The sequence below is a fragment of the Zootoca vivipara genome, chromosome 4 (assembly GCF_963506605.1).
Source record: "Zootoca vivipara chromosome 4, rZooViv1.1, whole genome shotgun sequence".
Taxonomy (NCBI): domain Eukaryota; kingdom Metazoa; phylum Chordata; class Lepidosauria; order Squamata; family Lacertidae; genus Zootoca; species Zootoca vivipara.
In genome coordinates, this window is record NC_083279.1 from 44,840,363 (window position 1) to 44,855,980 (window position 15,618).

A 15,618-nucleotide genomic window follows, 5' to 3' on the forward strand; every position below is an offset into this window, starting at 1 on the left:
TTTTCAAATGATTCCAGGGCAAGAACTTCAAAACAACCATTAATATTTTTTCTAAAGGCTAAGTAACAGGAATGGGGAACCCAGGTGTTGTTGGACTACAACTCCCATCATCCTCATCCTGAGCTGCTGGGTCTGCCGGGAGTTGGAGTCCAACCTCTGGAGAGTCTCGGGTCCCCTCCCCCAGGGAGGGGCTAAAACATCAATAAGACTCTACATGGCAGCAGGTGAACAAATAAAGCAAGTTATTCCAATCACCTTTAAACCTCATCCTGCAGAAAGCCTGGAGAAAGAGGCAGTGTGCCATTCCATCATTCCCTTGCTTTTTGTCTAGTCTGGTGTAGCTGTGCATTGCGTATGATAATCTGCTATTTCTGGTGCTCCCATATTAACAGAGCGCTATGTTTTAAGGTGTTGCAAGTGCAGTAGGTTTTTATCTAAAGAGATGTGAGTCTGCTTGGTTTTCTTTAATCTTCTAAGCATTGTGGAATTGCATATCACAATCTCATCTGTACTTAAACAAATGATTACTCAACAACATGTGTAGAGACTATTGAGCTTCATGTATAAAATTCTCAGGGTTATACAATCCTGCAAAGTGTAAGCAACCAAATAAACACAACACCAATAAGCCAGGCCAAGAGAAGGGACAAAGAGTTGCTCTACCATATGTTTGCGTGATTTCTATGAACTACTAAGGCAGAGAGAGAAATTTGCTTCTGTTCAAATCAATACACTTTAGAATGTGGCAATGCCACATCCACAAAGAGGCTTACAAATTATGGTGGTATAAGATGGAACACTTTCCAGTTTCAATAAGTACTGTTAAAGAGCAGAAACTAAATCACACTGGATTGGCATAATAAAACTACAGTGCTAAATGTTTCTCCATATTTGCCCAGGAGGAGGCTCTCTTGCTACACGCTGCATGAGGCAATTCTCCTCCTGGACTAAGGCACTCAGTCATAATCAGGAAATAGAAGGCAAGAATGTGAAGATCATGCTAGCACTCAGGATGACATGGTATTAGAGGTAGTGAATCGTTATTTCTAACCTAGACAAATTACTCAGGATCATTTAGTCCTCTACCACCAGCTCCTTTACCAATTCACAAGTTATCCAATAGGAAGAGACAGAGGAAACCTCTTCCTTTAAAATATTTACACAAATCCCCTCCTACTAACTCAGAATTCATAAAGGTTCCAAACCAGAAATCAAAAGCCAAAAACAAAAGTAGCATAATTTTACTCACTATAGTGCTGTGCAAAAAATTCTTCTGTGTTGGTTTTTTTCCCTGTTAATGAGAGAAGAAACTGCATTAAAAGGTAAAATGTAAGGTAAAGGACCTTAACCTAAACTGCATTAGAAAGTGATTAAAGGAGGAGAAAGTGTCAGTCAGTGAAATTCTCATTGGGTTAGGGTGGCTATTGCTATAAGTACTTTAGCTTTGGGGTGGCTAAATGGTTTTGTGAGTGCCTTTATTTCATTCTTGAAGTCATCTCTCCAGAGATCTGCATTCTGCAACCTTCCCAAATGCCTGCTGTTTCTGAGAGGCTGCCTTCCACACACCAGACAGCTGGTTGTTTTATTGTGAAAGGGCAAAAGAAAATTTAATCTGTTCAAAAACAGTTTAATCTAACATATTGTACTCATAAGTAAATCCCATTGAATTGAATGGTGCTTACTCTCAGGTAAGTGGGTGTAGGATTGCAGTCTAAAACTGCTCTGTCTAAAACTGCTTAGTATCTGTGTATTAACTGAGCAAAAATGATTTATACACGTTTCCCACTTATTTGTTTTAATCCCCATAGCTTCAATCCACAAATGCTTACACCATTGCTTACCACTAAACATATGGCAGCTCTTGGGGATAGTAAGGAAGACTGGATTGAATGCCTCTGTCTCCCAAGCAGTTTGTTGACATTGCTCTGAAGATACCGTGTGTGCAATTCTGTGTAATGGGTGCAGGATTTATTTTCTACCCAGTACCACACATCTCTTTTTTTGTGTGTGCATCCATCAAGGCGATCTGTATCTTGAATGCGGCTTCTGCATATAGATTGCCCTTGTAGGGCTGGCCTGCATGGTCACTTGTTGGATTATACGTTTCCCAGAAAATCTGCATCTCTGGGCAAAATGAAACCACCTTAGATGTGGCCTGCATATATACCTGACTAGCACTGAGGCTTGCAAAAGAAAAATAAATTAAAGACACAGGCACATTTTCTTGGGAGGTGGCAAATCCAGCATATGAACATTTCCATCTTTATTTTCATGTGATAAGGCACTTATACAAAATAGCAACACCATCAGGGAAAACAGTATTTTTGAGGCAGTTCCTATATCATAACCATAGCTGTCAAGTTTTCCCTTTTCTTGCAAGGAAGCCTATTCAGCATAAGGGAATTTCCCTTAAGAAAAGGGAGAACTTGACAGCTATGATCATAACAATACCAGGGATTTTATTACAGGGACTACTTTAGACAAAAAGGGAGAAGGGGACGACAGAGGACGAGATGGTTGGACAGTGTTCTCGAAGCTACGAACATGAGTTTGACCAAGCTGCAGAAGGCAGTGGAAGACAGGAGTGCCTGGCGTGCTATGGTCCATGGGGTCACGAAGAGTCAAACACAACTAAACGACTAAACAAAAACAACTTTAGACAAAAGCATTCTTCCATGAAAGTGAGGTGGTGGAATCACAGCGTAGACTACAACACCTCAAACTTAAATGCATAAATTTGTTCCTCTAAGTGGAGAGTGTAAGGGCTGTGTGACAAAGGACAAAGAGCTGACTTGGTCAATGGTATTACAAGGAACTTGAACACCACAGGCTCGGAAAGCAGAAGGAACCTTTCTCCTGAGAAACAACAAGTCCAGCAGCTGGGGAGTTAACACATTCCCTTCCCCAGGCCCTCCCACTGCCTTATCAGTTTTACAAACTTAACACACCCCTGCAGTGGCGCTGATGCCATCCCACCAATTACATGAAAGAAACAAAGCCAGTCTCTGTTTCCACAAGGTTCCTGAGTGGGAGGAAGGGACAAGTTGTTTCAGGGGCATCCTATTTCACTCCAAGGACCTTTGATGCCTCGTCTGATTCATTGTGAGCTTCCCAAAATGACTTGTATCAATTTAATCAAGTTTAACTTGCAAGACATCCTCGAAGTCTAAAAGAATGCTTGGAAGTGTAGCTTGCTCAAGAGGCTGAACATTCTGTTTCAGCACCCTCACAAGACTAGGCTATAGTGCTCAGGGTTCTGCGAAGAGACACAGTCATGGGCATAGCCAAAGGGGGGGCATGGAGGGGCAGCTGTCCCCTCTAAATCAATAAAAATACATAGCAAACTGACGTTCTGCCCCCCCCAACAAAAGGCCTGTCCCCCCCCAACAAAAATCCTGGCTACGCACATGGACACAGTGACTATTAAACCAGTTGAAGTCTGCAATGCAGATACGTGTTGTTAACAGTCACCAGGAAACACAATCAGCAACCCCTAACATGGGCAACCATATGGCAAGCTTAAAGGTACTAGTGCCGGGGTATCCAACATAAAGTCCTCAAGATGTTGTTAGACTACAACTCCCATTAGCCCCAGCCAGCACTGCCAATGGTAAGGGATGATGGAAGTTGTAGTCCTACAACACCTGGTGCCAAAGGTGGAAGAAAAAGATTCTATAATGCACAGTTTTAGGCTGCAAACCTATATACACTTCCCTGGGTATAGGTCCAGCTGAACTCAACAAGACTTACTTCTGAGTAGACATGTATAGCAATCTGCTTTTAGAGAACAGAAAAAGTCAAGAACGTCAAGTGAGGATAATGCTAACAGTGGTGAGTGGTTTGCAAAAAGAGGAAGGGATAAGAGTACATTGCAAACCTTAAAAAAGGGAAGGGAGTGAACTAAACAAAAGGCTACTTTTGGAGGCTCCTACATAGATAACAGAAATAGAAGTCTGAGAGAAAAGAAGGAGGTTCACATTTAGTTTCTGTTCTTCTCACACTCTGCAGATTTACAAGTCCGTAAAATATAGATAAGTGAAGAAAGTTACACTTAATGACCACTGCTTCTCAACAGGGAAGACGGCACCGTTCGGAAAAATCAATCTGGGTTTCTTGGCCTTCTTTTCAGGCTTCTTTGGGCCTTGTGTCACATTTCCAGAAAAAAAACTGTGTTTTCTTTACTTGAGGGCTCATTTTTTTCCTTGCAGGTGTCACTGCCATAGTATGTGAGGGAAAGCTTTTTAAAAGGAAAGAAAAAAATATCTCTATAACTACCTTTAATTTCAAAGTGGCACTGGCAGGCATTGCTATCTAAGCTTTTGATGATAAAGCTTTGCTGAAATGTACACATTCCTCTCCCAGTTTTTTGGGCGGTGGTAGTGATAAGGAGCAAGAATAAAGGGTGTCAGGAAAAGAAAGGGAGTGCAGGGCGGCAATTGACAAAATAGGTAGCTTCTTCCTAACAAATTATGTTTAGAATGAGGAAAGACATACCGGTAGGTTCTAGCTTGTTGTTGCTGTTTTGTTGTTTAGTCGTGTCCGACTCTTCGTGACCCCATAGACCCCATAGGCAAATTATAATATAACCTGCCTTTTATAAAGTGTCTATTTGCTGTCAAAGGCTAATAGGTTGATACCTGACCATTGCTTAATAGACTGTGCCTACACTATTCTGACTATTTCAGTTCCTCATTTATTACAAATTATTTCTTTATTAATCCACCCTGAATCTATTTCCCCCCATCTGATTCAACAATAACAGAATACTTGTGTGAACAGCATTATAGAGTCAGCGGCCGTGAACCTGAAAAGCAGAGAAGCTACTGATCCCTTCAGATCACAGCCCCTAATACAGCACTGTTTCTTAGCACTATATTCAGGGGGTTTTTTTTAGGTCCGAGACCCACCTGTAGCCCATACATGCCTTTGTGGACGTTTCTTAACATTTTACCAAAGGTTTATATGGTAGCTGGCTGCTGTGGGGACCCACAGTAGCTGGGCCACAAGTCTAACTCACACATTTTAAGACTCGTGGGTTTGTTACCTCAGGGAGGTTCCTGAGGTACTCATTCCAGTGGAACATTCTAGGCCAGGGGTCAGCAAACTTTTTCAGCAGGGGGCCGGTCCCCTGTCCCTCAGACCTTGTGGAGGGCCAGACTATATTTTGGGGAAAAAATATGAACGAATTCCTATGCCCCACAAATAGCCCAGAGATGCATTTTAAATAAAAGGACACATTCTACTCATGTAAAAACATGCTGATTCCTGGACCATCCGCGGGCCGGATTGAGAAGGCGATTGGGCCGCATCTGGCCTCTGGGCCTTAGTTTGGGGACCCCTGTTCTAGGCATATGAAGCCACAACACTCTCTGAGAGCTGTTTAGATCCTTACAGGGAATTGCCTCCATCCCCTTGTGCAATACTATGGGTTGGCTGCAATCCTTTAGTACCTCTGAAGAGGAACCTACACAATGAAGCTGTGTGGGCTAGTTCCTTTTAGGATATTGCAAACAGGTGTTGTCAGCTGACTGCAGAAGAGAGTGTGCCCTGAGCCGTAAAGGGCACTCTTCTTTTTGACATATGGGTTAACACTTGGATAACTCTACTAGTTTCTTAGGTACCCTATATATCCCATGGGGTGTTTGTGCAGGAAGTTCCTTTGCAGACAGGCCTTCAGTATATCCTTCAGTACCGTACCTCCCCTTTAGTCATTAACAAAACATCACACTTCAAAGTATTCCCTCTAAAAACAATCTCTGGGGAATGCCACGCTTCATCTGGCAATGAATACGTGAACTTCCTCACTGCTTTCCCCAAAGAACTGCTGTTAAAAGATAAATGAATGGTAAAGAATGTTGACACTGGGACACAGATTATTCTTTGCACAACTATAGGAAGGGAGCAAGCAGGCATCAGAGCCTCCACAAAATCTTTGTACGCACTGATTTTCAAATCAGAAACATGTTTGCAACTTTTGTTCTTTTTTAGAATTAGGAAACTAACCAAATTCAAGTCCCTTTTGATGATGATGTGCAGATTTAAGCTATGTGCTGCTTAGGGGGGGGAATAAACAGAATATAAGGAATTAGACAAAATAAAGTCCTGACTGTTTCCCTCTCTAAGCCTCTATGTTGATTTTCACAAACCATCGCATACATATAACAAAGCTATATATTACACCTGTACCTATTTTTCTACATTTGATGCAAACTATAAATAAAAAGATATATATATATATGTATATGTATGTATATATATATATATGTATGTATATATATATATATATATATATATATATATATATATATATATATATGTAGATATATATATATATTGGGTTAAGAAAACTCCATGAGTATGTGTGGGTGGGTGTCTAGTAGGCAGCTAGGACGATAAACACACACACACACACACACACACACACACGTATAGTAATTCTTAAACAGTCATTACATAGAAGAAAACACAGCCAGAATATGATGTTCCCTCTTCTGTGCCGGTAGTATGACCTAACATTTTTCATGTGTTGAAAGATTTCCTACAACTTCTGGCAATTTGCTGCTAAAGATGTATTGTTTACTCTCAACTGTGTGTCATTGCACAATTCCAGGAGTATTCATACTACCAACTGAATTACTTGTGATTTACCATTGAATTCTTTCCCTGCCTTTTCCAGTTTATTATTTTTTCTATTAGACTTACTACACAAAATCTACAATACCCCCCTCCTGGAACAAAATGGGCACAAATAAAAGGGCATACTGCATTGGGAAGTTTCTTTACTCAAGCCCTGTTATAATGAAATAATAGCAGTAATAATGCCATTTAATATATATGCATTACATGGTTTAATTGTATTGAGCTGTGTGTAACCCACCCTGGGACACCATGGTGAAGGCCAAGTTATAAATGCCTATGAATGAACTAATAAAATCAGCCCTGGAAGGGACTTATAATACAATGCACGAACATATGAGCAGTTCCCATTTATTTCAATGGGGCTTGCGCAGGAGAACTACTGCAACTGTTCCCACCATAACCGTTTACATTTGCAGATGCATTGGCTCTGCTTTAGATAACGTAAGCCAGCATTTATGCCAGTTGTATTTTTGTGGTATTGATTTATGTGAGGGTGTATAATGATGAAATGAGTCTAGGAGGCTGTAAGTAATACAAGGCTGTAAGTAATACAAGAGGTTTATTCCCGTTCCTTTCTTACAGAGGCAGCGCGGTAAGAGTGTGCGGGAAATAAGGGCCCATTATGTCCCGGTGCCTTGGCTTATTGTGGTTTATAGGTTGCCAGGGCAACACACTCAGCTACCATTCCCTTCCCCTCCCCGCCACGAGACCCTCATGCTGCTCTTTCAGCTGCCACTCCTTTGTTGCCACGGGCGCTGGAGCAGAAAGAGAATGCGAGCGTTGTTTCTGATTGGGCCTCGGCGAGCCTTGCTTATTAGCATATGAGGACGGAGTATGACAGGCAGGACGAGAGCCGATTGGCTGAGGCTGGAGGTGAGGCTGTGGGGTGATCCCGGCAGGCCGCTAGCTCTCGGACTTGAGCGGGAGTCGGCTCCGGTAGGCCGCGCGCGCGGCTATAGGGCGCGGGGGCGCGCGCTCGTGCTCGAGTGTCCTCCTTTACCCCTCGCGGCGTCGCGCGCCGATCCGTGTCAGCTTCGTACTGCTGCCGTCTCCTTTTTTGTCCTTCCGACGGGGCTTCCAGACGGCGCGCCCGCGTGTGTGCACCTTGTCTTTGCTGCTGCGCTGGGGAGCACGCGGTACCGGCGTGTCCAGTTTGGCCGAGGGTGGTGTTCACGCAGCCGAGGCGTGGAAAACCACCGAGTGCACGCCCAGTTGTACATGATTCAGGCTTGCTGGGATCTTCCCTTCGTAGAAAGTCGAGGCAGATGTACTTGCAGCCCTGCCAAATGTGAAATAAGAAGCCAAGATAGGCTGCCAGTAAGATACAAATAGAAACTAAAAGCACAATTTCAACCCCCAGCCGTGGGTGAGAAAGGGATCGGACAAAATTTGCTCGCCTTTTTTTTCAAATTGGGGCGGGGACGTTACAAACAACCTTCCTTTTATAGGGAGAAAAATGACGACCAAAACAAAAAAACAAAAAACACCCCGGGGTGTTTGTATTGTACCGTTTCTTCCATCTGGGCTCCAGAAGTAACTTTGCACTCATGTACGTTTCCCAAAGAGCAGTAAGTCCCACTGAGTTAAGTGGGGCTTGCTTCCAAGTAAATATGGATATATGAGAAAATGTACATCTCTCTCCACACCCCTACTGTCTGCTAACTGACTGCAACCGATATTTCTTGCCATGGAAAACCTGCATAGTCTGCGTTTAATAAAAATTCTCTTCTCCCTACAATCTGCATAAGTCTATATCAGGGTTGATGGGGGAATTTAAAGTTGCTGGACCTGCAAGGAACAAAACTGGGATGGGGAAGTTGTGGCCGTTCAGATGCTGCTGGACTACAACTCCCATCATCCCAGGCTATTAGTTAAGCTAACTCCAAAAACAAGAGTGGGGGCTCCCATTCCCCATCCCTGGACTATAAGAATATGGTGGAATTTGCATTTAATTTGTTTTTGTTTTTCTATTGTAAGCCACCCTGTGACCTTATGCTGAAGAACAGGTAAAAGATAAAAGAAAGCCCTGCCTGGAAGCAACCACACACTTCTTTCATATTTTCTTGTCTGGGATAAGGTGAGGATGAAAAGTCAGTGTTGGTGCATTTTGCACTCTGTCACCCCAAATCTTTCCTCTGGGAGATAGAAGCAGCTGGGGATTGTTTTGATCCAGCAAATGGCTCAATGGGAAAGGGTCAGAGCTTGCCTGAGGCCGGGGTGGGGGAGAGAGAGAGTCTTGTTAGACTAAATTTAGAAACTCAAACAAAAAAGCAGCTGGTCTCTAGCGAGGGCCCCAGCCAGCTGCCCCCCTCCCCGCATTGCTCCGGCCTAGAAACGGTTAAGTGGCTCCCAAGCGCTGTCTCCACATTTCCATCAAGAATGAAACAAAACAAACAAAACCGCCCACAGACTGCTCAGCATCCCCCCCCCCCTCTTATCTGGATTGACCCTAGGAAAGAAAAATAAACTAAATTCTGTTTCTGGAGACTCCTTTTCTGCGATAGGAAATTGTGGAGGAACACAATTCCAGCCTTTCGTCTGGAATTAAAGGACATCTTTACTTCTAAAATGAGAGGTGTTTGGGGCTCATTCTGGTACAGTAACTGCCTCTCACTACTCCAAAGTCATCTTCACTCTGCTGGGCTTAATGGCATGCTCCACCAGGGCAGACCCAGCTATGAGTGCCACCCTGCTGCTGCTGCGGTTGCCACCACCACCAGTGCCACCATACCTGCTGCTGCCACTGCCACCCACACAGTACGCCCTGCCACATACCCACTCATGGCAGAGAAGCAGCACTGCCACCAGCACTCATTTGAGGTGAGTTCTCACTCAAAATCATGTGCATATTGGGGACATTTGCCACCTGAGTCAATAGCTGGCTGGGTTGAGAGTTTGTATATGAATCAGTGCCGGATTACCGAATGGGCAGAGTAGGCACCGGCCTATGAGCCCCACGCCCCATGACAATGGATCTAAATAATATTGATTTGATCTTGAAATAAAATTACAATCAAGCTTTCTTAGTTCAATTTTATCCTACTAGAATTCATGCATGAGGGCCCCCTGAGATTTTGACTGCCTAGGGGCCTCCACAGGGTTTAATCCAGCACTGACATGAATTTCCTTACCCACCAGCTACCCTTTGCTTTCATGCCAGCACCAGCCATACTGCCTTAAGAGGAAGCAGAGACTGAAGAGGACATGGTCAAACCCGTAGAAGCCACCTCTGTTTTGTTTTGCCAACAAACTTCTCCCCTCTGCCACCACAGGGAAGCCCAATGAGACTCGCTGCTGCCACGGCCTGACCCCTCAAGATGGGGGGCACTCAGCCCTGTCCTCACATATGCCCCCCATAGAGTTGGTGGCATGTTTCTCTGCCAGGGGTGGATATGTGGCGGGGCACTTCCTGTTTCACCACTTGAGGCAAAAGAAGTACCACCCTGCCACTCCTGCCACCACCTGCACAGTATGATCTGCTGCATCATAGGAGCCAATTCCTAGGGCCTGAGGTCCCTTTGCCCCCCAAATATGGGGTGGGGCTTACTTCCCCCCATATTTTATTCAAGTTGGCACTCCTATGTAGCATCCATCAGCATTGGAGAAGTGGTGCTGGCATCGGCGCCCATTTCGGCTGAGATCTGTCGCTGACTTCGTGCATGATCTCGCCCCAAATCGGCGCCGATGCCTAGCACCGCTTCTCCACTACTGGCGGAGGAGCCCCCTTCCCCACAAATAAGAGCTGGGCCTCTAGGAGCTGCCTTCTTTTCCTTTGGTCTCCTCGTGGGGTGTGGGGCTATGCTCGACCATTTCCCATCCCCAGGCTGCAGTCGCCGTGTACGCGCAGCGCCCTCCCTGCTCCCTCCCTCCTTGGGTGCCTGGAGAGAGGCGGAGCCGCCGCCGCCTCGTCCCCGGTGTTACATGTGGTCACTCGGACTGAGACGCCTCCTTCGCCCCGCTTCACTGCAAGGGGGTGGCCCTTGGAAACACCTTGTTTTAACATACACGCTATAAATACGACTCGATCAGAGCATGGGAGCAGAGCTAGAAGCAAGACACCAAGACGCTCACAGATCCGGCCAGACGCAGCCAGTGTGAGTCGCCGCTCCGAGCACGGTGAGTGAGTGGGGAAGGCGGCGGCGCGCTGCTCTACGCAGCTCGGCTAGGCTTTATTCATTCGCCGGCTTGCAGGCGAACAGCTGTGCCTTGTTGGGTGCCTTGTTTCTGGGGCTGGGTCAGGTCGACGGGGCGGGGAAGGGGGCTCGGTCACGGCTGACGAGCAGAGCTTCCTCAATCCAGCTCAAGTCTTTTTTCTTTTCACTGAGTGCCGGGGGGGACTGGAAGGCAGTTCCCTTTCGTCGGGAGGAAACCCGAAAGGAGCGGAGGTCGGCTTCCTCTTGCTTTGGGCGCAGCCAAGCAGGCTCGCCTGTATCGGTATGCAAGCGGCTGGGGTGGGTCTGGCGGGAAAGGGGTCTGCAACGGAAACAAATGAGGGAAGGGGATGCCGAGTTTCCAGCTTCTGTGGATGGGAGCCTATTGCCAACTCTACCAAGGGCAGGTGGCAGTTTTTCAGGCGCTTTGCTTCTGCTCAAAAGCACTTTCCATTAGCTCAGGTTTTCAGAATGGCGATCTAGAGCCGCGGAAGTAATTGCACTGATGGGATCTGGCGGGTGGGTGGGGGCAGGGAGACGCTTATTCAAGTGGTTTCCTCGCCCACATCCCATTTTCTCTCCTGGATGGAATAAGATCTGGGTTTTAACGCAGCTCTAAACGTTAAGAAGGTGAGGGACGGAACACAAAGAAAGCTTGGGGTCAGAAGAGGCTGAGGCATAAAGAAAGGCTTGGAGCTGGGCGGGAAGCGGGGGGAGGCTTGCTGCTGCTGAGATGGTTTGGGGCAAGGCACGGGGCTGGTCCTAATCGCCATCTTTTGTTCTCTTTCGCAGCCACTCCTTGCAGCAGAGGCTTTCTTGCTTACAGCCGGCAACTACTTACTGGACAAGGGAAGCTGTGCTGAAAGACGGCTTAGTCCTTGGGAAAGAGATACCTTGCTCCAGGGGGAGAAAGAGCCGGCACGCTCGCTTTCTTTCTTCTCTGAGAAAGGAAACCAAAGGCGGGAAAGGAAAGCAGCAACTTTTCATCAGCTTGGCGCCTTTTTTTAGTTCGGGCCTCGCATTGATCCCATCAGAGCAGCTGCTCCTGCTCCCCGAAGCCTTGCTCGGAGCCCTCTTCCTCCTGCGACAGCAGCAGCCCAGCAGCCCGCCCGCCTTGTTCTGCCGCGCCCCCGCCAGCCGCCAGGATGATGCAGATCTGCGAGTCGTACAGCCAAAAGCACTCTCTCTTCAACGCCATGAACCGCTTCATCGGGGCCGTCAACAACATGGACCAGACGGTGATGGTGCCCAGCCTGCTGCGGGACGTGCCTCTCTTGCTGGAGGAGCTGGACGCGGGCGGCGGCGGCGGCTGCGGGGAGCGGGAGGCCTCGCTGAACCCCAACGGCGGCGCCTACTGCTCCTGCAGAGACATGTACAGCCACTACGTGCTGCTCAAGTCCATCCGCAACGACATCGAGTGGGGGGTTCTGCAGCAGGCGAGCGAGGAGGCCGCGAGCCGGAAGAAGGACAAACTGAACGGGGCCCCCGGCGCCGTGGACATTAGCCGAGGGATCCCCGAGGACGAGGAGGTGGAGGAGGACCTGGAGAAGCAGTTTCACTACCACTTGAGCGGACTGCACACGGTGCTTTCCAAACTGACTCGCAAGGCCAACGTGCTCACCAACCGGTACAAGCAGGAGATCGGAGTCAATAACTGGGGACACTGAGCCAGGGAGGGGGAGGACGCGGCCAGCCAGCCTGCCTGCCTGGGTGAGAAAGTCAGAGGACGTTTGAGTATGTAAAGGGCTAGGGAAGAACGTGCGTGTGTGTGTGTGGAGTGTGAGAGAAGCAAATGCTCTTATGTGGCTTTGTAATTGAAGCAGAGAAGGAGCATCTCGGGGCCAGTGGCGAGCATAACAGCAGATGTAAAATGTATGTGTCTAGGAGAGAAGAATGTGAGGGCGGAAGGGACTGGCTTTCTTGCTAGGCATGTCCTAGTGGGGTTTTACTGTTGGCAACGCTGAACATCCGTGGAGGCGGGGTGATGAATCTCTGCCTGGTGTAGCAGGCATAACCAGGTAGTTGAGTATAATATTTCCAGATTCTGAGGACTCTGAATGATGTACAGTGGCCCAGGCCAGTTACTGAAAGAGTGTGTTTGTAATCACTGGGAAACTGTGTGTGCACGCACATGTGTGGTGGCGGCAATAGTAGTGGCGATTGCATCACTTCTTTCATGTTTTGCACTACTTTTGTAACGTTAATATATATGTATATAAAGTCTTAAGAATTCTCTTTGCATGCTCCTAGATCTGCAGGCGTCTTATTTTTTACCAACGCACAAGGATGTACATTCATTACTATTAATTAAACTTTTTTTTTTTACAAGCAAGGTGAACAGTTATTGTTCTCCTTTAAGTAAAGTTACTTACCTTTCCATATTACATTGAACTGGTCTATATGAGGCTGCAATTGTGCTACTTAAGAACTATTTATACTCAGTTGCAGAGGATGGAACCAGTTAACTAATGTGCACCCCTATTTCAATGGAAAGATAAAAGGGTCTCATTGTTGTACATGCATTGAAGATTTATTTAAAACTTTTTTTATTCAGATGTAGAGTATATTCTAAAATAAATAAGCAAATATATTGACTAAGATGGACTTAACTGGTTTTTATGTTGTGCCTCTACTAGAATTTAATGCTAACATCTATTTTGCAACACACAAACTGTATATGAAGCGATTATTGACATCTTTTTGGAGGGGTGGTGGTAGGCTTGATCTAGTTCATTACAGGGATGACAGGCTGTATTCCCCACTCTCCCTGTGGTGCACAGGGACAGGCCCATACTTTGTACATTTATATCCTGGAACACAAATGTCATAAGGGTGTTCTTAGGATCTCTACCATCCATTCAGTAACCACATCCAGACCTGCTTTGCTTCCAGGCCATCCCCTCACTCAAGAGGTATGAACTCAGAGCTCCATTATGCCCTGCTATGCATGGGCACTGTGCCCACTGTATATTGAATTGAGCCCTTTTTAAACCAGTGACAGTTTTCTCATGGACTTCAGGGAGAGGTAGATTGCACTATCCATCTCAGGGAGCTGCCTTTCAAAGCAACATATACTTAATTTAAAAGAACCTCAACAAGTGGAGACCATGTTCCTTTAGCTCTTCTTCAAGGTGCCTTTACAATTCAACACCTACAGTGAGTGCAGAATATTTACATGGATGCAGGTCAATCTTTTAAACCTAGTTATTTATGTACCTTAAGACTTGGTAACTACTAATCAGATTTAAGTTACTTAACTGTGCAAGTCATTTCTGTTGTGACATGGATGCTTCTAGGCTGTTCTTGGAATCAACAGCTTCATTCCGTGGTATTTTCTAGTTTAAATCCAGGTATGCTCTCTTGGAGTCTGAACCAATGTTTTCTTATTTTTTCAGAACATATACATACAGTGCATTGTGGTTACCGTATATTAATATGCACCCAGCCTAATCTGGAGTCCTTTTAAACCTACTTTTAACAACCGAGTAGTTGTTTGGTCATTTCAGCAATACCATTTAAAGTTTTTAAAACAAAAGATGCCATATAATGGTGTAAACCCTTTAAAGATGCAGGTGCATTTTATAGATTCAGATCTGAAAATTCCTTTGTGCTTTGTTTCAACTTTTTGAAAATATATGCTAATACAAAAGCATTTCTGGCTATTCTGAGCTATAACTTTGAGGGAAGTGGGAAATATAAAAGGTACCTAATCGTGCTGAAGCTAAGCACTCTTACATGAGTAAAAATGATGATATAATTGCTCTTAAAATGGTTTTTTAAAAAATTGTGTCTCTTTTATAATAAAATGGCTTAAACTGAAATCTTATTTTAAGGTCTCCTCGTCCAGAATTTATCCCAATACAATCAATGGTGCTTAATTCTGAGTAGACAAGTACAGAATTTGTTTCTTTTTAAAAATGACTTTATAACTGGAAAAAATGTCACTATTAAACCTTTTAGATCTGATGGCAGCCACCAGAGGTGGAATGGATGGCCTTCCTCTTTTTAAAATTCATATGTTTTAAAAAAGTTTTTAATTAATATTGTAGTCAAACCAAGATTTTAACAGTTTTTATGGAATTCATTTTTATTTTAATATGTCTTCAACTTTGCTTTTTTAAAGTCAACATGTACTTTAAATCTAATAATCCTGTCAGCAACAATGCAGACTTGTTCTTGGTTGTTGTTTTTTACTACACTACCCTCGGCAACCTTGGGCAGTTAGGGTGGTCAGCAGGCTATTTAAAATTTCCCACCATGCATTAGAGCACTGTGGGAAGTTTTAAGGACAACCTATTTATATTTCCCACAATGCCCTGACACAGTTACTTTAGAAGTTCCAGGGCATTGTGGGAAATTAGAAATGGTAGGTTGTAGTCATCCGCCACTGGTCTCAAGTAACACTGGCCTCAGAGGGCACTTTGTTGAGAGCACCCCCAAATCTGGAGTTAGTTCAGTTCCTGGGAATTCTTAGTCTTCAACTTTCTACAGTTTTCAAGCAGTAAGTCCTCTGAACTCAATTAGATTTACCTGGGAGTAGACATGGATGGGAATGCATCGTGAGGAAAATATCATAGGAACAGGGGGAGCTGCTTCTTGTCAGGCTAGACTTTCTCCATTTTGTTCAGCATTGTCTACTCTGACAGGCAATGCTCTCCTGGGTCAAAAGCAGAGGTCTTTCCCATTCGCTGGGATACCTCCTGTATGTAGACCATGTTTACCACCAAGCTGTTGACCCTCTCCCTAAGCTAGATATATGAGCTGTGTAGTTTGAGGCAACTGCACAATGTCAGCCATGATGCCATTGCATTATTTTCTACCTGAATCA

The 15,618-nt window shown here is 45.2% G+C and overlaps 1 protein-coding gene and 1 long non-coding RNA gene across 3 annotated transcripts in view; both read left to right on the forward strand.

Moving 5' to 3' along the window:
* The window catches only part of LOC132591990 (uncharacterized), a 39,352-nt gene that overhangs the window by 5,980 nt on the left and 17,754 nt on the right, over nt 1–15,618 (forward strand). The window lies entirely within an intron of this gene.
* MID1IP1 (MID1 interacting protein 1) lies at nt 10,550–13,114 on the forward strand. Of its 2 annotated transcripts, none has more exons than XM_035115743.2 (2): nt 10,550–10,755; nt 11,583–13,114. In XM_035115743.2, exon 2 carries the CDS (start codon nt 11,936–11,938, stop codon nt 12,455–12,457), a length of 522 nt encoding a protein of 173 aa, XP_034971634.1. In that variant the 5' UTR covers nt 10,550–10,755; nt 11,583–11,935; the 3' UTR covers nt 12,458–13,114. The 2 variants fall into 2 exon arrangements, with proteins under 2 accessions (XP_034971634.1, XP_034971635.1); XM_035115744.2 differs by lacking the exon at nt 10,550–10,755 and adding an exon at nt 10,873–11,073.

Excerpts from the sequence above, each read along its gene's own strand:
- MID1IP1 (XM_035115743.2), top strand. The coding sequence starts at position 11,936 with ATGATGCAGATCTGCGAGTCGTACAGCCAAAAGCACTCTCTCTTCAAC.